At 40.0% G+C, this 17355-nt stretch overlaps 1 protein-coding gene across 2 annotated transcripts in view; it reads right to left on the reverse strand.

The window, feature by feature from the left end:
* Positions 1–17355, reverse strand: part of LOC106573501 (transmembrane protein 266) — an 83982-nt gene that overhangs the window by 64812 nt on the left and 1815 nt on the right. For both annotated transcript variants that reach the window (XM_014148601.2, XM_014148603.2), the window contains exon 2: positions 16548–16647. In XM_014148601.2, the coding sequence (XP_014004076.1) occupies positions 16548–16561 (14 nt within the window). In that variant the 5' untranslated portion in view covers positions 16562–16647. The remainder of the gene's footprint in view (positions 1–16547; positions 16648–17355) is intronic.

Raw genomic sequence — 17355 nt, forward strand, 5'->3', positions numbered from 1 at the left:
GGTTGGCTCAAGGAAGAATGCCCCCACACGCCTCACATGCTCAACAATAGCCAGTGCATTCCAACATTATTTGTACACTTGGCACCTCTTCTTGCTAGCCGCAACAAGGATGCTAATCAGTCATGACAGACACAAACTGTTCACTGAATCAAAATCACATTTCCAAACAATCATAGACGAGGCCAGGGTCCATTATGTGCAGAGACAGTGGCCGCTTCAGTGGCTTGTTGCCATCCTGGGGAGGGGGTGGCTGGCTGCACATTGGAATACTGCTCCATTCCATCAGGCAGGCAGGCAAGGGAAGGGAAGCCAGCGCGCCAAAGGCTGGAAATCTTTTCAAAGGCATGCAATATTAGCAAACGCCACAAGGAAGCTTAAAGGTTAACATAGGGCACTCAATGCTCAGGGAGATCTGCTGCTCACAGTCACACCATGTTAATAACACTGTACACAGGGACCAGATAACCTTAGTTTAAAGAACAAAGTGCAATGCATATGTTCTAATGTAAGTATCCCGTGACAGATATAATGTAGGTAATACAGGAAGAAATATTATACACGTACTTTTTTGCAACTTTCGTCAAGTTGTACTTGCAATTAAAATGACATTTGGACATTCTGTATTTTCTGTAATGGTTTTAATAGTTGCTTTGTCTTTTTGAGTCGGACCCTCTCCTTCTGGAATGTAATCACTGCCAAGGATTGACTCCCTCAGAATAAAAGGCATCCATGGCTCTGGCCCCAGTATTTCTACACCGCTGGGCCATAAATCCCCACATGACGACCAATAGAAATATAAAAATAAATACCCTGCTGAGACTTTAAGCTGCCAGGTTCAACTCATTCCCTCTGAAGGAGGACATTTTAATACAGCTTGTCAAGACAAAAAAGTCAAAGGTTCAAAAAATATGAAAGGTTCAGAGTATGGATTCAGAGTAGGGATGATAAATTACACAAATGCATTGGCTAATTTAATGATTAATATAGTTGATTGCGTCTCATGTCAGAATCTGGAGCAATTACAACTATTTACTCTAGAAACAAAAGGACATATACTATATTGACTTACAGTGTAGTATAACCATGAAGGGACTTGCCTTACAATGTTGATCAAATATGTAAAATTACATTAAATTAAAACTTTTAGAACACTTACTCATTCAAGGGGTTTTCTTTATTTTTACTATTTTCTACATTGTAGAATAATAGTGAAGACATCAAAACTATGAAATAACACATATGGAATCATGTAGTAACCAAAAAAGTGTTAAACAAATGAAAATATATTTTATAATGGAGATTCTTCAAATAGCCACCCTTTGCCTTGATGACAGCTTTCAACACTTTTGGCATTCTCTCCCACGAAGCATCGTGTTTTTTTAATAGTTTTGATGTCTTCACTATTATTCTACAATGTAGAAAATAGTAGAAATAAAAGAAACCCTTGAATGAGTAGGTGTTCTAAAACTTTTAACTGGTAGTGTATATTACAAGAAAGTGAACCAAAGACAAGATTAAATAAACTATTAGGGGAATAAATAGGTACCCTCAATTTCTTGTACAAAAAAATTCCTTGTCCTCTATATAGGACCTTCCTATTGGGAACAGATAGTTTAGTAGACTGCAGTCTGCTGTAGGAGAGGTGCTCAACGTGCATCCATCCTCATCCTCTCAAATACTGAAACCTCAACAGAATATAAAACTGAATTAAATCTATCACTGAATACTGAATTACACTACCGTTCAAAAGTTTGGGGTCACTTAGACATGTCCTTGTTTTTGAAAGAAAAGCAATTTTTTTGTACATTAAAATAACATCAAATTGATCAGAAATACAGCGTAGACATTGTTAATGTTGTAAATGACTATTGTAGCTGGAAAAGGCTATCCTTTTTTTATGGAATATCTAAATAGGTGTACAGAGGTCCATTATCAGCAACCATCACTTCTGTGTTCCAATGGCACATTGTGTTACCTAATCCAAGTCTATCATTTTAAAAGGCAAATTGATCACTAGAAAACCCTTTAGCAATTTTTTTAGCATAGCTGAAAACTGTTGTGCTAATTAAAGAAGCAATAAAACTAGCATTTGTGGGTTCGATTACAGGCTCGCAATGGCCAGAAACAAAGCACTTTCTTCTGAAACTCGTTTTTCTATTCTTGTTCTGAGAAATGAAGGCTATTCCATGCGAGAAATTGCCAAGAAACTGAAGATCTGAAGTACAATGCTGTGTACTCCTCCCTTCACAGAAGAGCGCAAACTGGCTCTAACCAGAATAGAAAGAGGAGTGTGAGGCCCCAGTGCACAAGTATATTAGAGTGTCTAGTTTTAGAAACAGACGCCTCACAATTCCTCAACTGGCAGCGTCATTAAATAGTACCCGCAAAACACCAGTCTCAACACCAACAGTGAAGAGGCGACTCCGGAATGCTGGCCTTTTAGGCAGAGTTCAATTTCATGTAGAAATACACACTCTGTGTAACAGTTTAGCTTCCGTCCCTCTCCTCGCCCCAACCTGGGCTTGAACCAGGGACCCTCTGCACACATCAACAACTGACACCCACGAAGCATCGTTACCCATCGCGCCACAAAAGCTGCGGCCCTTGCAGAGCAAGGGGAACAACTACTTCAGGTCGTAGAGCGAGTGACGTCACCCAACTAACTAGCTATTTCACATCGGTTTCATCTGCACACCAAAAAGATACAGCTATTCATTTGGAAGCACTAATGAAATGCAGACTAATGCAATCTTGTGTAAGAAAGAGGTGAATAAAAACTGCAATCCTAATTGAAAGTGTTTTAAAATAGGAATAGTGTAATTATACAGTGTTATTTTGTTCAGAATATTCACCAAAATCTAATTCTACCTATTTTCTGCACTCAATATAACTGCCCAATGACCTCCTCTGACATTCCTCTTCTGAACAAATATTTTCCCATGAACCACATTTTGTGAATAAACCAATAACTCCCATTTGCTCATACAGTATTATGATTATTTCCGTGCTCTCGCTGTAAAATGAAGCCATCCCTTTCAGTCACTTCATAGGATTACAAATTTCTGCTTCAGCATAGCGTCATGTTATGTAGAGGGCATCCGTATCATTGTCATTCTGATCGCTCACCGCCACACTGTTTCTGCTGTCTACAACCCTGTCACACTCTCTCCCAATAAGCATGCAAGCCTGGTTGCTTGTTCCTCAATGCAAAGCAATTCAGTGCTCTGATAACATCAGGAAAGCCTGACCAACATGCCAAATCATTGACTTGAATACAAACCAAAGTTTCAACCACCACCCCTGACTCCATTGATGCGGGCCGTTGATATGCCAGCGTATTTGTCAAATCTGATATTTTAGGTCATCACTAAAGTAATGAAAAAGCTATATGCTCGTCTTTGCCTTACATGTGTGTGTGTGTGGGGGGTGGGGGGCATTTTCCCCAACTTCATCCTGAATGTTATGAGCGTTAAACAACAGACTGAGGACGTTTGTGACATTGAATGAGCATGCTATCTCAAAGAGATTGATTTCATTATAAGGGTAAATATGATAAATTCCTCCTGTACTATCCCATGGACAGCTCTACCAGCAGATAGATGTTTGTATAGAGAGATGAGAAGATGTGTGTGTGCAGGGATAGGGATATAATGTCGGGCTCAGCAAAAGCCTCAGTCGGACCTCCACTGCCAGCTGCTTCACAGAGCAGTGAAGCAACAAGCTTTCACATTGACAGTATACAACAGTACAGTCAATAGTGAGCAATTGTATTAATAATAATAATAATCATTATAGTCGTACATTGGTTGAAACTCAAGGTTAAATTCAAATCTCCCTACCATCATATCTAAGCCAATATGACACCAATGTCGATAAAAATTGGCAACTCAACTTTATTGGAGGTACACAACACACTCCACGCCTCTCGTCATGATCTGTCGGGCCTTTTACCACTGTAATGGATTTTTGACAGGGTTGTTAGCATTAGGGTCGTCAGATAATTGTTTGATCAAACCTAGCTCATTCAACTGAAATGTGTCTTCCGCATTTAACCTAACCTCTGAATCTCTGAATCAGAGAGGTGTGTGGGGCTGCCATAATCGACATCCACAACTTCGGGGCCCGGGGAACAATGGGTTAACTGCCTTGCTCAGGGGCAGAACAGATTTTTACCTCGGGGATTCGATCCCAATGCTCTAACCACTAGGCTACCTGCCGTCCCCAAACGAGGCTACAACATCCATAAGGTGACCATTAGACTTAGATCAATTTTGACTGAACAAGTTTGTGGCTGCAATAGTTTTTATTAAATTCATAATTTATCACTTTCACATACACATTTCAACGATGTGCTACCTTTTTTGCAGCATTTCTGATCTTTTCAGCCGAATCTCAGAGTTCTAAATCGATCGAGCAACTCGGTTGCTGCGCAACAGTAGCAGCTAGCTAGTAGAACACTAGTAGCTAGCTAGTTAAAACCAGTTGGATGAGAAGCAAAAGGAAAGTAGCTAGCTAGCTAGGTATATTTTGCTATGGACGATTTTTCATATGGCTGAAGACAGTCATCTGTGTAAACTGCTGACCTGGACACTTGCATGTAATCAGAGCATAAACAAATAAGCTAGTTAATGCAATGTTGTCATTATAATTCAAATATGTGCTGACTGATCAACACAGTGTGAAGTTACTTTTCAATGTGTTCCCGAAAACCTGAAGTCGCCATCCATAGCTAAAAAGTAGCAGGGGTGTGTGTTGCACATGAAGCATCCAGGTAAAACATCAGAATGATAATTCCTTGCTGTGTGACCTGTGTGCAGTCAAAAGAAAAAGCTATGCTTGTTAACTTGGTTATCTATGGGATCTATGTGAAACTGTTTTAGACAAAAAAAATTTTACCAAGCAAGAGAAATAAACGTTCAATCAGTACTGAGTGAATGAACAGCAAAAACATTTTGGAACAAAATCGAGCTGTCATCAAATGACTGTCAATTTAAATAGAGGGTCAAGTTGAAGCATCTATAACAGGGTTCGTAGCTTAAAAGTTAGCGTCACCGACCTGGGATATGAAGTTCCTGAGTTTGCCTACCGGAGGGGATATTTTGACCATTCTCTTTCGTTTATAGTTTTTGACACCCCCCTCCCTTTTGCGACACACACACATGCACACACGGAGTGTGCTTCTTTTCATTTATTAGGTGTCTCTTAAAAGAGCCCTTTGAGTTTGTTCGGCAGGGAGTGGCAAGGGACAGGGAGTGGAGAGACCAGGGCCTGGTTTCCTGATGGTGATGAAACTTAGGCTTACGAGTGTTTTAAAGATGTATCTTTCTTACAATGGCCGAAAATGTAACATGCGTTTCCTAGAGAGAACGGTCGCTAAGTGTGTTGTTATAGCATGTGTTGATACTGATAGAATAGAAAGTAAGCATTGCTCTCGGATCAGATTTCTCCATTCAAATTTTTCCTTAACATTAGAATTATTTCACAATACTTATGACGGATCAGCTCCTAGAGTGATATTACCACCCACGGCTGCAGATATTGAGGAGGTTATTCAAATTCGTATCCAACAAAAATGCACTAAATCCCTGATTTGGCACATCATTGTGCACATGTTAGGCCACACATCATGAGAGAAAAGAAGAAACCACACACTGCTCTTGATAGTATCACTGCTCTTTAATAAGCTTTATGTATCGGCCTCACAACCTTCGTCAGAGCTTTGCTGATACGTAAGCTTATTAAAGAACAGTGATACTATCAAGAGAAGTATGCGGGTTTCTTCATTTTATTCAACTGGTACCACACACCTGCAAAAAAGATAGATCTGATTTGCGAGTGAATTTTGCATTTTGAGGCTACACATCATGAAATATGTTGAGACAAATTACAGACAGTACTTACAAGCAGAAAAATATAACTCAATTGATTGACCATGAAAGGTATTTCAATATGATTGAAATCGGCCTATAGCTTACTGTGTATAATTTAATGCAATCATATTGGTTTTCATTTGAAGCATATTTTTATACTGTCACGCCCTGATCTGTTTCACCTGTTCCTGTGATTGTCTCCACCCCTTCCAGGTGTCGCTTATTTTCCCCAGTGTATTTATCCCTGTGTTTCCTGTCTCTCTGTGCTAGTTCGTCTTGTATTTTTAGTCAAGTCAACCAGCGTGTTTTTTCCCCATACTCCTATATGTTATTCTCTTTTTCTAGTCTTCCCGGTTTGGACCCTTGCCTGTTTCTGGACTCTGTACCCACCTGCCTGACCATTCTGCCTGCCTTGACCACGAGCCTGTCTGCCACTCTGTACCTCCTGGACTCTGATCTGGTTTTGACCATTTTTGCCTGTCCATGACCATTCTCTTGCCTACCCCTTTGGATTATTAAACATTGTAAGACTCCAACCATCTGCCTCCTGTGTCTGCATCTGGGTCTTGTCTTGTGCCTTGATATATACGTTGCGTGTTTGTATCAATTGCAAAGACATAAGGCAACTTTGTTCTGAAGTTATTGCAGTCACAGAGAGATGGATAAACCATGTGATTATATGTTTAGCGGAGATCTGTGTATAAAGTGATACGGGAGGGCAAAAATGCATCTAACGACGCACTTATCTGTTCTACAAGTGGTCTGAGGCAGCTGTTAGATTACGAGCACTTTCAATTGCAATTTTAATAACAATGTTTTTGTGAAACAGCTCTGAGATTTAATGATGCCACTATGAAGGTTCTAAAGATGAAATTAGCCTTAATATGTTCTTGGAAAATGTGGACCAGCTCTCAAACTCTGCTCCCATCTGTTTTCATATTTATACTGCCATTTATAAATGTGGGGAATGAATGTGTGCTCTTTTGCAGGAGTTGGGACAGCTGTGTACAGTATTATTAAGAACATATGCAGCTAAAGGATTTAGAGCACCTATCCAATGTCAAGTGTTTTGTGTCTAATGAGTTTGTATTTTACAGCTGTTTCTCAGCGGTTTTCATTTGTCACAGTGTTTGTATAAGGAGTTCCCAAAATTGCTATTTACGTGCCACAAAGTTATGCAGGCTTTAATGTTCAAGCCCACTGCTACCACACCTGTAATCTCTCGTTGACAGATTCTCGTGAACAGATGAAACGGTGAGAATCTGTGAAGGCCCACATGGAAGTATGTGATTACGAGCAGCAGTAGTTCATGGTTTGGGGTTTTCATCATTGATTATTTGGACGAATCAAGATTGGGCAAAGGTGGTGCTTAAAATGGTGTGATTTTCAAAACATGTCCGTAGTATAAATGGTTTCCACTAGATTCCACAGCCACAAAGTAAAAAAAGGCTGTAATGTAAAAATGTATTAAAACAAAAACGTGCTATTTGGCCATGTCAAACACTGATGAAATTAGGTGAAGGGAGGGGTTTGGCCGAGAGTTTCCGTTTGCGAGGGAGCAGACTTTGCTTCCTTTCTTTGCACAAAGGTAAATGGCATTCCCTCCCCAGAAGTAAAACAGGAAATGACAAACTTATGCGAGAGAATTTTCCTTCTGGGAAACCGAGAATTCTAGTACTCAGCTGTTCATCAAGACCTTGAATAGTAGAATCAGCTGTGTCAGAACAAGAAAGCGTGCATAACCATGTAGCTCTTCAAGAGCAATTGTGACCATCCTTGAATTGTATGTATAAATATTATTATATCTGATGAATGTACGTTTGATTGTACATTTTTATATTTTGGAATAACATATTTTTTTTACAGGTAATGTAGGCCTTTCTTCAGTAAACTTTAAAGTACATTTTCAGGTAAATAGTTAATGGGTACATGTTGATTATTTGTGTACTTTCCAGGGGCTTTCTCGATTGTCTTAAAAGAGATAAGAGGAAAACATGTCCAGTTTACTCAATATTTGTCATTACTGTGTACTTTAACTTTACTTTTATTGCTGTGTTTTGCCATATTATAATGTTGTATGATCACCTTCTGATGTAAAAACAATGGAAATTAAAAACAAAAACAATGTTTTAAGTGAGAAGTAGGCATTGGTCTGAAGTCGAAAAAGAATAAGAAAGGAAATTCAAATGAGCACCACAATGCGTACTTCAACTATGCTCTACCAATGATTTCCAGCACAAAGCTTTGACCTACTACAGTAGCTATGTTGGTCTATTGTATTTCCAACAATATGTAAGCAGGTTGCTTAGGATTCAAATCTTCACAAACAGCCTAATTCATACTCTTCAGAGGGATAAAGGACTTTACATTGTCCTGCTATTAAAATGATCTGTCTATATATATATATACAATTTATTTGAAAAGTATTCAGACCCCTTGGCTTTTTCCACATTTTGTTACATTACAGCCTTATTCTAAACTTGATCAAATACATTGTTCTCCTCGTCAGTCTACACACAATACCCCATAATGACAAAGCGAAAACAGCTTTTTAGACATTTTTGCAAATGTTTAAAAAATAAAAAACTTATTTACATAAGTATTCAGACCCTTTGCTATGAGAATCGATCGATCATCCTTGAGATGTTTCTACAACTTAATTGGAGACCACCTGTGGTAAATTAAGTTGATTTGACATGATTTGGAAAGGCTCACACCTGTGTATACAGCGCCTTGCAAAAGTATTCACTCCCCTTGGCATTGTTCCTATTTTGTTGCATTACAACCTGTAATTGAAATTGATTTCTATTTGGATTTCATGTAATGGACATACACAAAATAGTCCAAATTGGTGAAGTGAAATGAAAAAAATTACTTGTTTCAAATAATTCAAAAAAAATTACAAATGGAAAAGTGGTGTGTGCATTTGTATTCACCCCCTTTGCTATGAAGCCCCTAAATAAGATCTGGTGCAACCAATTACCTTCAGAAGTCACATAATTAGATAAATAAAGTCCACCTCTGTGCAATCTAAGTGTCACATGATCTCAGTTTATATACACCTGTTCTGAAAGGCCACAAAGTCTGCAACACCACTAAGCAAGGGGCACCACCAAGCAAGCGGCACCATGAAGACCAAGGAGCTCTCCAAACAGGTCAGAAACTTTGAACATCCCACGGAGCACCATTAAATCCATTATTAAAAAATGTAAAGAATATGGCACCACAGCAAACCTGCCAAGAGAGGACCGCCCACCAAAACTCAAGGACCAGGCAAGGAGGGCATTAATCAGAGAGGCAACAAAGAGACCAAAGATAACCCTGAAGGAGCTGCAAAGCTCCGCAGCGGAGATTGGAGTATCTGTCCATAGGACCACTTAATGCTGTACACTCCACAGAGTTGGGCTTTACAGAAGAGTGGCCAGAAACAAGCCATTGCTTAAGAAAAGAATAAGCAAACACGTTTGGTGTTCGCCAAAAGGCATGTGGGAGACTCCCCAAACATACGGAAGAAGGTACTCTGGTTAGATGAGACTAAAATGTAGCTTTTTGGCCATCAAGAAAAAGGCTATGTCTGGCGCAAACCCAACACCTCTCATCACCCCGAGAATACCATCTCCACAATGTCTTATTTCTTGTTTGTTTCACCCCCAAAAAATATTTTGCATCTTCAAAGTGGTAGACATGTTATGCAAATCAAATGATGCACACCCCCAAGAAATCAATTTTAATTCCAGGTTGTAAGTCAACAAAATAGGAAAAATGCCAAGGGGGGTGAATACTTTCGCAAGCGACTGTATAAGGTCCCACAAATAGTGAATGTCAGAGCAAAAACCAAGCCATGAGGTTGAAAGAATTGTCTTTAGAGCTCCGAGACAGGATTGTGTCGAGGCACAGATCTGGGGAAGGGTACCAGAAAATGTCTGCAGAATTTAAGGTCCCCAAGGACACAGTGGCCTCCATCATTCTTAAATGGAAGACGTTTGGAAAGACAAAGACTCTTCCTAGAGCCAAGATTGAATACTTTGGCCTGAATGACAAGTGTCACGTCTGGAGGAAACCTGGCACAATCCCTATGGTGAAGCATGGTAGTGGCAGCATCATGTTGTGGGCATATTTTTCAGCGGCAGGGACTGGGAGACTAGTCAGGATCGACGGAAAGATGAACGGAGCAAAGTACAGAGAGATCCTTGATGAAAACCTGCTCCAGAGCTCTCAGGACCTCAGACTGGGGTGAAGATTCACCTTCCAACAGGACAACGACCCTAAGCACACAGCCAAGACAACGCAGGAGTGGCTTTGGGACAAGCTACTCCTTCGGGACAAGCCACTCCTGAACATAGCTGTGCAGTGACGCTCCCCATCCAACCTGACAGAGCTTGAGAGGATCTGCAGAGAAGAATTGGAGAAACTCCCCAAATACAGGTGTGCCAAGCAATCACTGCCAAAGGTGCTTCAACAAAGTACTGAGTAAAGGGTCTGAATACTTATGTAAATGTGATATTTCCGGGTTAAAAAAAAATCTATTTAATAAAATTCTAAAAACCTGTTTTTGCTTTGTCATTATGGGGTCTTGTGTGTAGATTGATGAGAAAAAATATATATTGAATCCATTTTAGAATAAGGTTGTAACGTAACAAAATCAATGGGTTCTGAATACTTTCTGAATATCTTGTATGTGGTTTATGGGAAAATATTTGTTCAGAAGAGGATTGTCAGAGGAGGTCATTGGGCAGTTAAATTGAGTGCAGACAATAGGTAGAATTAGATTTTGGTGCATTTTCTGAACAAAATAACACTGTATAAGTACACTATTCCTATTTTAAAACACTTTCAAGTAGGATTGCAGTTTTTATTCACCCCTTTCTTACACAAGATTGCATTAGTCTGCATTTCATTAGTGCTTCCAAATGAACAGCTGTATATTTTTGGTGTGCAGAGGGTGTATTTCTACATGAAATTGAACAACCTCTGTAAACACAATTTTACTGAATTACACTACCATTCAAAAGTTTAGGGTCACTTAGAAATGTCCTTGTCTTCCATGAAAACATACATGAAAGGAGTTGCAAAAATGAAAAAATATTGTCAAGATGTTGACAAGATTATAAATAATGATTTTTAATTTAAATAATAATTGTGTCCTTCAAACTTTGCTTTCGTCAAAAAATCCTCCATTTGCAGCAGTTACAGCCCTGCAGACCTTTGGCATTCTAGTTGTCAATTTGTTGAGGTAATCTGAAGAGATTTCACCCCATGCTTCCTGAACCACCTCCCACAATTTGTTTTGGCTTGATGGGCACTTCTCACGTACAATACGGTCAAGCTGCTCCCACAACAGCTCAATAGGTTTAAGATCCGGTGACTGTGCTGGCCACTCCATTATAGACAGAATACCAGCTGAATGCTTCTTCCCTAAATAGTTCTTGCATAGTTTGGAGCTGTGCATTGGGTCATTGTCCTGTTGTAGGAGGAAGTTGGCTCCAATTAAGCGCGGTCCACAGGGTATGGCATGGCGTTTCAAAATAGAGTGATAGCCTTCCTTCTTCAAGATCCCTTTTACCCTGTACAAATCTCCCACTTTACCACCACCAAAGCACCCCCAGACCATCACATTGCCTCCACTGTGCTTGACAGATGGCGTCAACACTCCTCCAGGATATTTTCATTTTTTCTGCGTCTCACAAATGTTCTTCTTTGTGATCCGAACACCTCAAACTTAGATGCATCTGTCCATAACACTTTTTTCCAATCTTCCTCTGTCCAGTGTCTGTGTTCTTTTGCCCATCTGTATCTTTTCTTTTTATTTGCCAGTCTGAGATATGTTTTTTCTTTGCAACTCTGACCAGAAGGCCAGTATCCCGGAGTCGCCCCTTCACTGTTGACGTTGAGACTGGGGTTTTGCGGGTACTATTTATGTAGCTGCCAGTTGAGGACTTGTGAGGCATCTGTTTCTCAAACTAAACACTCTAATGTACTTGTCCTCTTGCTCAGTTGTGCACTGGGGCCTCCCACACCTCTTTCTATTCTGGTTAGAGCCAGTTTCGCTGTTCTTTGAAAGGAGTAGTACACATCGTTGAACGAGATCTTCAGTTTCTTGGCAATTTCTCACATGGAATAGCCTTCATTTCTCAGAACAAGAATAGACTGATGAGTTTCAGAAGAAAGTGCTTTGTTTCTGGCCATTTTGAGCCTGTAACCGAACCCACAAATGCTGATGCTCCAGTTACTCAACTAGTCTAAAGAATGCCCGTTTTACTGCTTCTTTAATCAGAACAACAGTTTTCAGCTGTGCTAACATAATTGAAAAAAGGTTTTCTAATGATCAATTAGCCTTTTTAAATGATTTAGCTAACACAATGTGCCATTGGAACACAACAGTCATGGTTACTGATAATGGGCCTCTGTACACCTACATAGATATTCCATACAAAACCTGCCGTTTCCAGCTACAATACTCATTTACAACATTAACAATGTCTACACTGTATTTCTGATCAATTTGATGTTATTTTAATGGACCAAAAAATGTGCTTTTCTTTCAAAAACAAGGACATTTCTAAGTGACCCTAAACTTTTGAATGGTAGTGTATATACAGTACCAGTGAAAAGTTTGGACACACCTACTCATTCCAGGGTTTTTCTTTATTTGCACTATTTTCTACATTGTAGAATAATAGTGAAAACATATAAACTATGAAATAACACACATGGAATCATGTAGTAACCAATCAAAGTAGCCACCCTTTGCCTTGATGACAGGTTTGCACACTCTTGGCATTCTCTCATCCAGGTTCATGAGGTAGTCACCTGGAATGCATTTCAATTAACAGTTGTGCCTTGTTAAAAGTTCATTTGTGGAATTACGTTCCTTCTTAATGTGTTTGAGCCAATCAGTTGTGTTGTTACAGGGTAGGGGTGGTATACAGAAGATAGTCCTATTTCGTAAAAGACCAAGTCCATATTATGGTAATAACAGCTCAAATAAGCAAAGAGAAACGACAGTCCATCATTACTTTAAGACATGAAGGTCAGTCAATGCGGAACATTTCAAGAACTTTGAACAATTCTTGAAGTGCAGTCGCAAAAACCATCAAGCGCTATGATGAAACTGGCTCTCATGAGGACCGCCACAGGAATGGAAGACCCAGAATTACCTCTGCTACAGAGAATAAGTTCATTAGTTAACTGCACCTCAGATTTCAGGCCAAATAAATGCTTCGCTGAGTTCAAGTACCAGACACATCTCAACATCAACTGTTTAGAGGAGACTGTGTGAATCAGGCTTTCGTGGTCGAATTGCTGCAAAGAAACCATTACTAAAGGACACCAATAAGAAGAAGAGACTTGCTTGGGCCAAGAAACACGAGACCGGTGGACCGGTGGAAATCGGTCCTTTGTTGTAACGCCCTGGCCATAGAGAGGGGTTTTTTGTTCTTTATTTTGGTTAGGCCAGGGTGTTACATTGGGTGGGCGTTCTATGTTCCTTTTTCTATGTTTTGGTATTTCTTTGTTTTGGGCCGTGTGTGGCTCGCAATCAGGCACAGCTGAAGCTCGTTGCTGCTGATTGGGAGTCACACATAAGGAGCATGTTTTTCCTTTGGGTTTTGTGGGTAATTGTTTCTGTTTAGTTTTGTACCTAGCAGAACTGTAGGCTGTCGTTCATTTTCGTGTTTTGTTTAAAGTGTTTCTATTAATTAAATATTGAATATGAACACTCACTCCGCTGCGTATTGGTCCACCTTTTCGGACGATGACTTATCTGTTTCATCTGACGACGAAGACAGCCGTTACATTTGTCTTATGAGTCCAAATTTGAGAGTGTTGGTTCCAACCGCCGTGTCTTTATGAGACGCACAGTATGTTAATGGATTATCTCCGCACGTGTCGTTTCCACTGTGAAGCATGGAGGTGTGATGGTGTGGGGGTGCTTTGCTGGTGACACTGTCTGTGATTTATTTAGAATTCAAGGCACACTTAACCGGCATGGCTACCACAGCATTCTGCAGCGATATGCCATCCCATCTGGTTTGCTCTTAGTGGGACTATCATTTGTTTTTCCAACAGGACAATGACCCTCCAGGCTCTGTAAGGGCTATTTGACCAAAAAGGAGAGTGATGGAGTGCTGCATCAGATGACTTGGCCTCCACAATCACCTGACCTCAACCCAATTGAGATGGTTTGGGATGAGTTGGACTGCAGATTGAAGGAAAAGCAACCAACAAGTGCTCAGCATATGTGGGAACTCCTTCAAGACTGTTGGAAAAGCATTTCAGGTGAAGTTGGTTGAGAAAATACCAAGAATGTGCAAAGCTGTCATTAAGGCAAAGGGTGTCTACTTTGAAGAATATAAATATAACATTTGTTTAACACTTTTGTGGTTACTACATGATTCCATATGTGTTGTTACATAGTTTTGATGTGTTCACTATTATTCTACAGTAGAAAATGTAGAAAATAGTAAAAATAAAGAAAAACCCTTGAATGACTAGGTGTCCAAACTTTTGACTGGTACTGTACATACACTACTTATGCAAAAGTATTTGGACACCCCTTCAAATTTGTGGATTTGGCTAGTTCAGCCACACCTATTACTGACAGGTGTATAAAATTGGGTCGCAGCCATGCAATCTCCATAGACAAACAATGGCAGTAGAATGGCCTTAATGAAGAGCTCAGAGACTTTCAACATGGCACCGTCATAGGATGCCATCTTTCCAACAAGTCAGTAAATGTTTCTAATATATGATTTTAACATGGCATTACATATGTAACATACTATTCAATGGACAATATGCAGTAACAAATACTATAATGTGAAGATAGACTGTTAGTTTAAAACTCAACCTTCTTGGGAACCTATGTTTTGAGAAGCTGTGTGGATTCTTAGAAAGATGAACTCACTAAGCTATTAAAACACAATTAAATGCCTTTAAATCATAGTATTAACACTGGTGCTGTATTTCTGACTAATGTTTTTTGGTCGTAGTTGCCTTGTTGCTTCAGTAAATGCCCCATGGAACTTATGGTTAGAAGCCCTGGATACATCTGCCAGGAAAACATTTATACATTTTTGTCCTTCAGCAGACACTCTCATCCAGAGCAACTTACAGGAGCAATTAGGGTTAGGTGCCTTGCTCAAGGGAACATCTACAGACTTTTCACCTAGTCAGCTCAGGGATTCAAACCAGAAACCTTTACATTACCTGCCCAACGCTCTTAACTGCTAGGCTACCTGCCACCCATAATGTTATGTAATGTCATGTAACTTCATCTGTAGGAGATTTAAACTTCCCATATGTGAGCTAACTGTGTATATATTGTGCTAAAATGGTAAACTACTCATCAGCACATTTTCTTGTAATGAGACAGGATCGAGACATAGAATCGAAATAGAGTGATTAACTGCTCTGTGGCAGAGACTCACGTGACCACAGAGGTTAGTTCCAGTAAATGTTAGCTGACCTGTTTTCAAACACACATGACTCGTCATGGTGTGTTGCGTACTCTCTGAATGGTGATGATTAGTTGGTGGTGATTATTTGAATCAGCTGTGTAGTGCTAGGGCAAAAACCAAAATGTGCTCCCCTTGGGGTTCCGAGGTCTGAGTTTGGGAAACCCTGCACCAACCACTATTGCGACAGTATACTTGTCAGTATACTAGCATAAACCATCTGCAATGAGAAGAGCCTACAGCTAGTTTATTCAATATAATTGAATGTAGAAAATTATATTATTGAATGAAGTTCGAAAAGGCAATGCAGTTCTTTCTTCTTTTTGTCACTACATTTTCTTCACTGGTTTGTGTCAATCAATCAAAGCTTTTACAACTTTAACATGTTCAAATTTAAACTGAATGTTAAATATATGATAAATCTGTCCACTTACAGGGAGATTAAATCTTGAGTAGCAACTATTTTTCCATCTCTGACTCTTAGTGTGAGCAGAAATACACCACAGAGAGGAAGAGATTATTTAAAGTAGTGTAGAATGAAAAGAACAGTGGTGAAAACAGCTCCGCAGACGTGATCACACCACACAAGGATTTCCCATCTGTCATTTCACCAGGGTGTCGCTGAGGACCGACTGCATTAATTCATGCCTCAGTGTTAACCAGAAAACATATCACAATTCTGTTTGTCGCCCACTGGCCAGTATATTGTCCCACAGTGTTTTCATCTTCCCTTGCACTTCACCCCCCATCTCCCTCCCACTTCACCCTCATTTCCCTCCCACCTCACCCACCATCTCCCTCCCCTTACTTGGCCATAACCAGGGCTGTCATCAGGATGCAGGGCCTGTCTTGGGTACCACACAGAGAGTAATTATTATTAAGAGAAGATGAAAAGTGAACACCCCTCCTGCATGCTAAGAGATTGCAGCAGAGGCAGTCTGGTGACTGGTGGTCATTCTCTTGGAGTGCCTAGCTAAGGCAAACTCAGCTCCCCTGCTGCTCAGGCTCAAAGTCCTTGACTGGAAGTGCATGAGGAAATTGAAAGCGGCTATTCTCATAATCAGCTGAGGCTTGCTGGGTGTTCCATCGCAAAACCTGTGTGTGTTCATAGCGGGCAGTCATGGTAAAATGCGCAAAACACATGACAATATAGTGAGAGGTTATGATGTGTTAAACAGATAGGGACATCAGAGTTAATTTGGTATGTTGATGTTTTACTTACTGGGGCTTGCTCATGTTGCTGTGTTGTTTCTGTGAATGGACGTCGACACGATTGTTACTCCTGATTTCACCAGAGATTAGAGACTTGGCTCATATCACACCTGTGGAGAAAGGTTAGAAAACAAGGAAGTTATTCATAGTCTCTCTACAACAGCGCATCTCATATATGAACACTTGTTCATTATACTTTAAACTATTTGACATTCGTTTTGAATGTCATGTTCATTAACTGTTTTATGAATTCACCTAAAACAAAGAAGATTGTCCATATAAATGACAGATGAAAGACTCTATATTCATCTGAATAGCGTGAAAACAATAAATTAATATGAACATAAACATTCTCCTACAGTATATGCTCTGCTCTGTGAGTCCTCTGGTAGTGACAGATTTAACTCTGCACCAGGGGCTCAAAAACATCACATCACTTGAATAACAAGTAAGGCAGGATGAGAGCTTCTTTTTTTGCCATAGGAAATAGAACCATTGAAAGTTCATTTAAATGACAGTCCATTCCAGCAGCTTTCCACAGACTACACACAAGAGAAGAGCAACCAGGTACATAGGCTTCACCCACACAGAATCACAGTCACCTAGTCTTTGAAAAGGGATACCACCGCACAGACAGCTGCATTCCCCACATTGCAGGTATAAACTGATGCTCAATGTGCAAGTGCGTCACTTTTAAAAAGTCTGAGGAAGTTGTCAGCAGCAATATAAAGACATCAGTAAGCAGCATGGGCTGTAGAGATTGTTTATTCAAAGCATCAATCATTTAGATGCCGGGCGGTGAGGAGAGGTTCATTTGC

This window comes from Salmo salar, chromosome ssa16 (assembly GCF_905237065.1).
Source record: "Salmo salar chromosome ssa16, Ssal_v3.1, whole genome shotgun sequence".
NCBI classification, from domain to species: domain Eukaryota; kingdom Metazoa; phylum Chordata; class Actinopteri; order Salmoniformes; family Salmonidae; genus Salmo; species Salmo salar.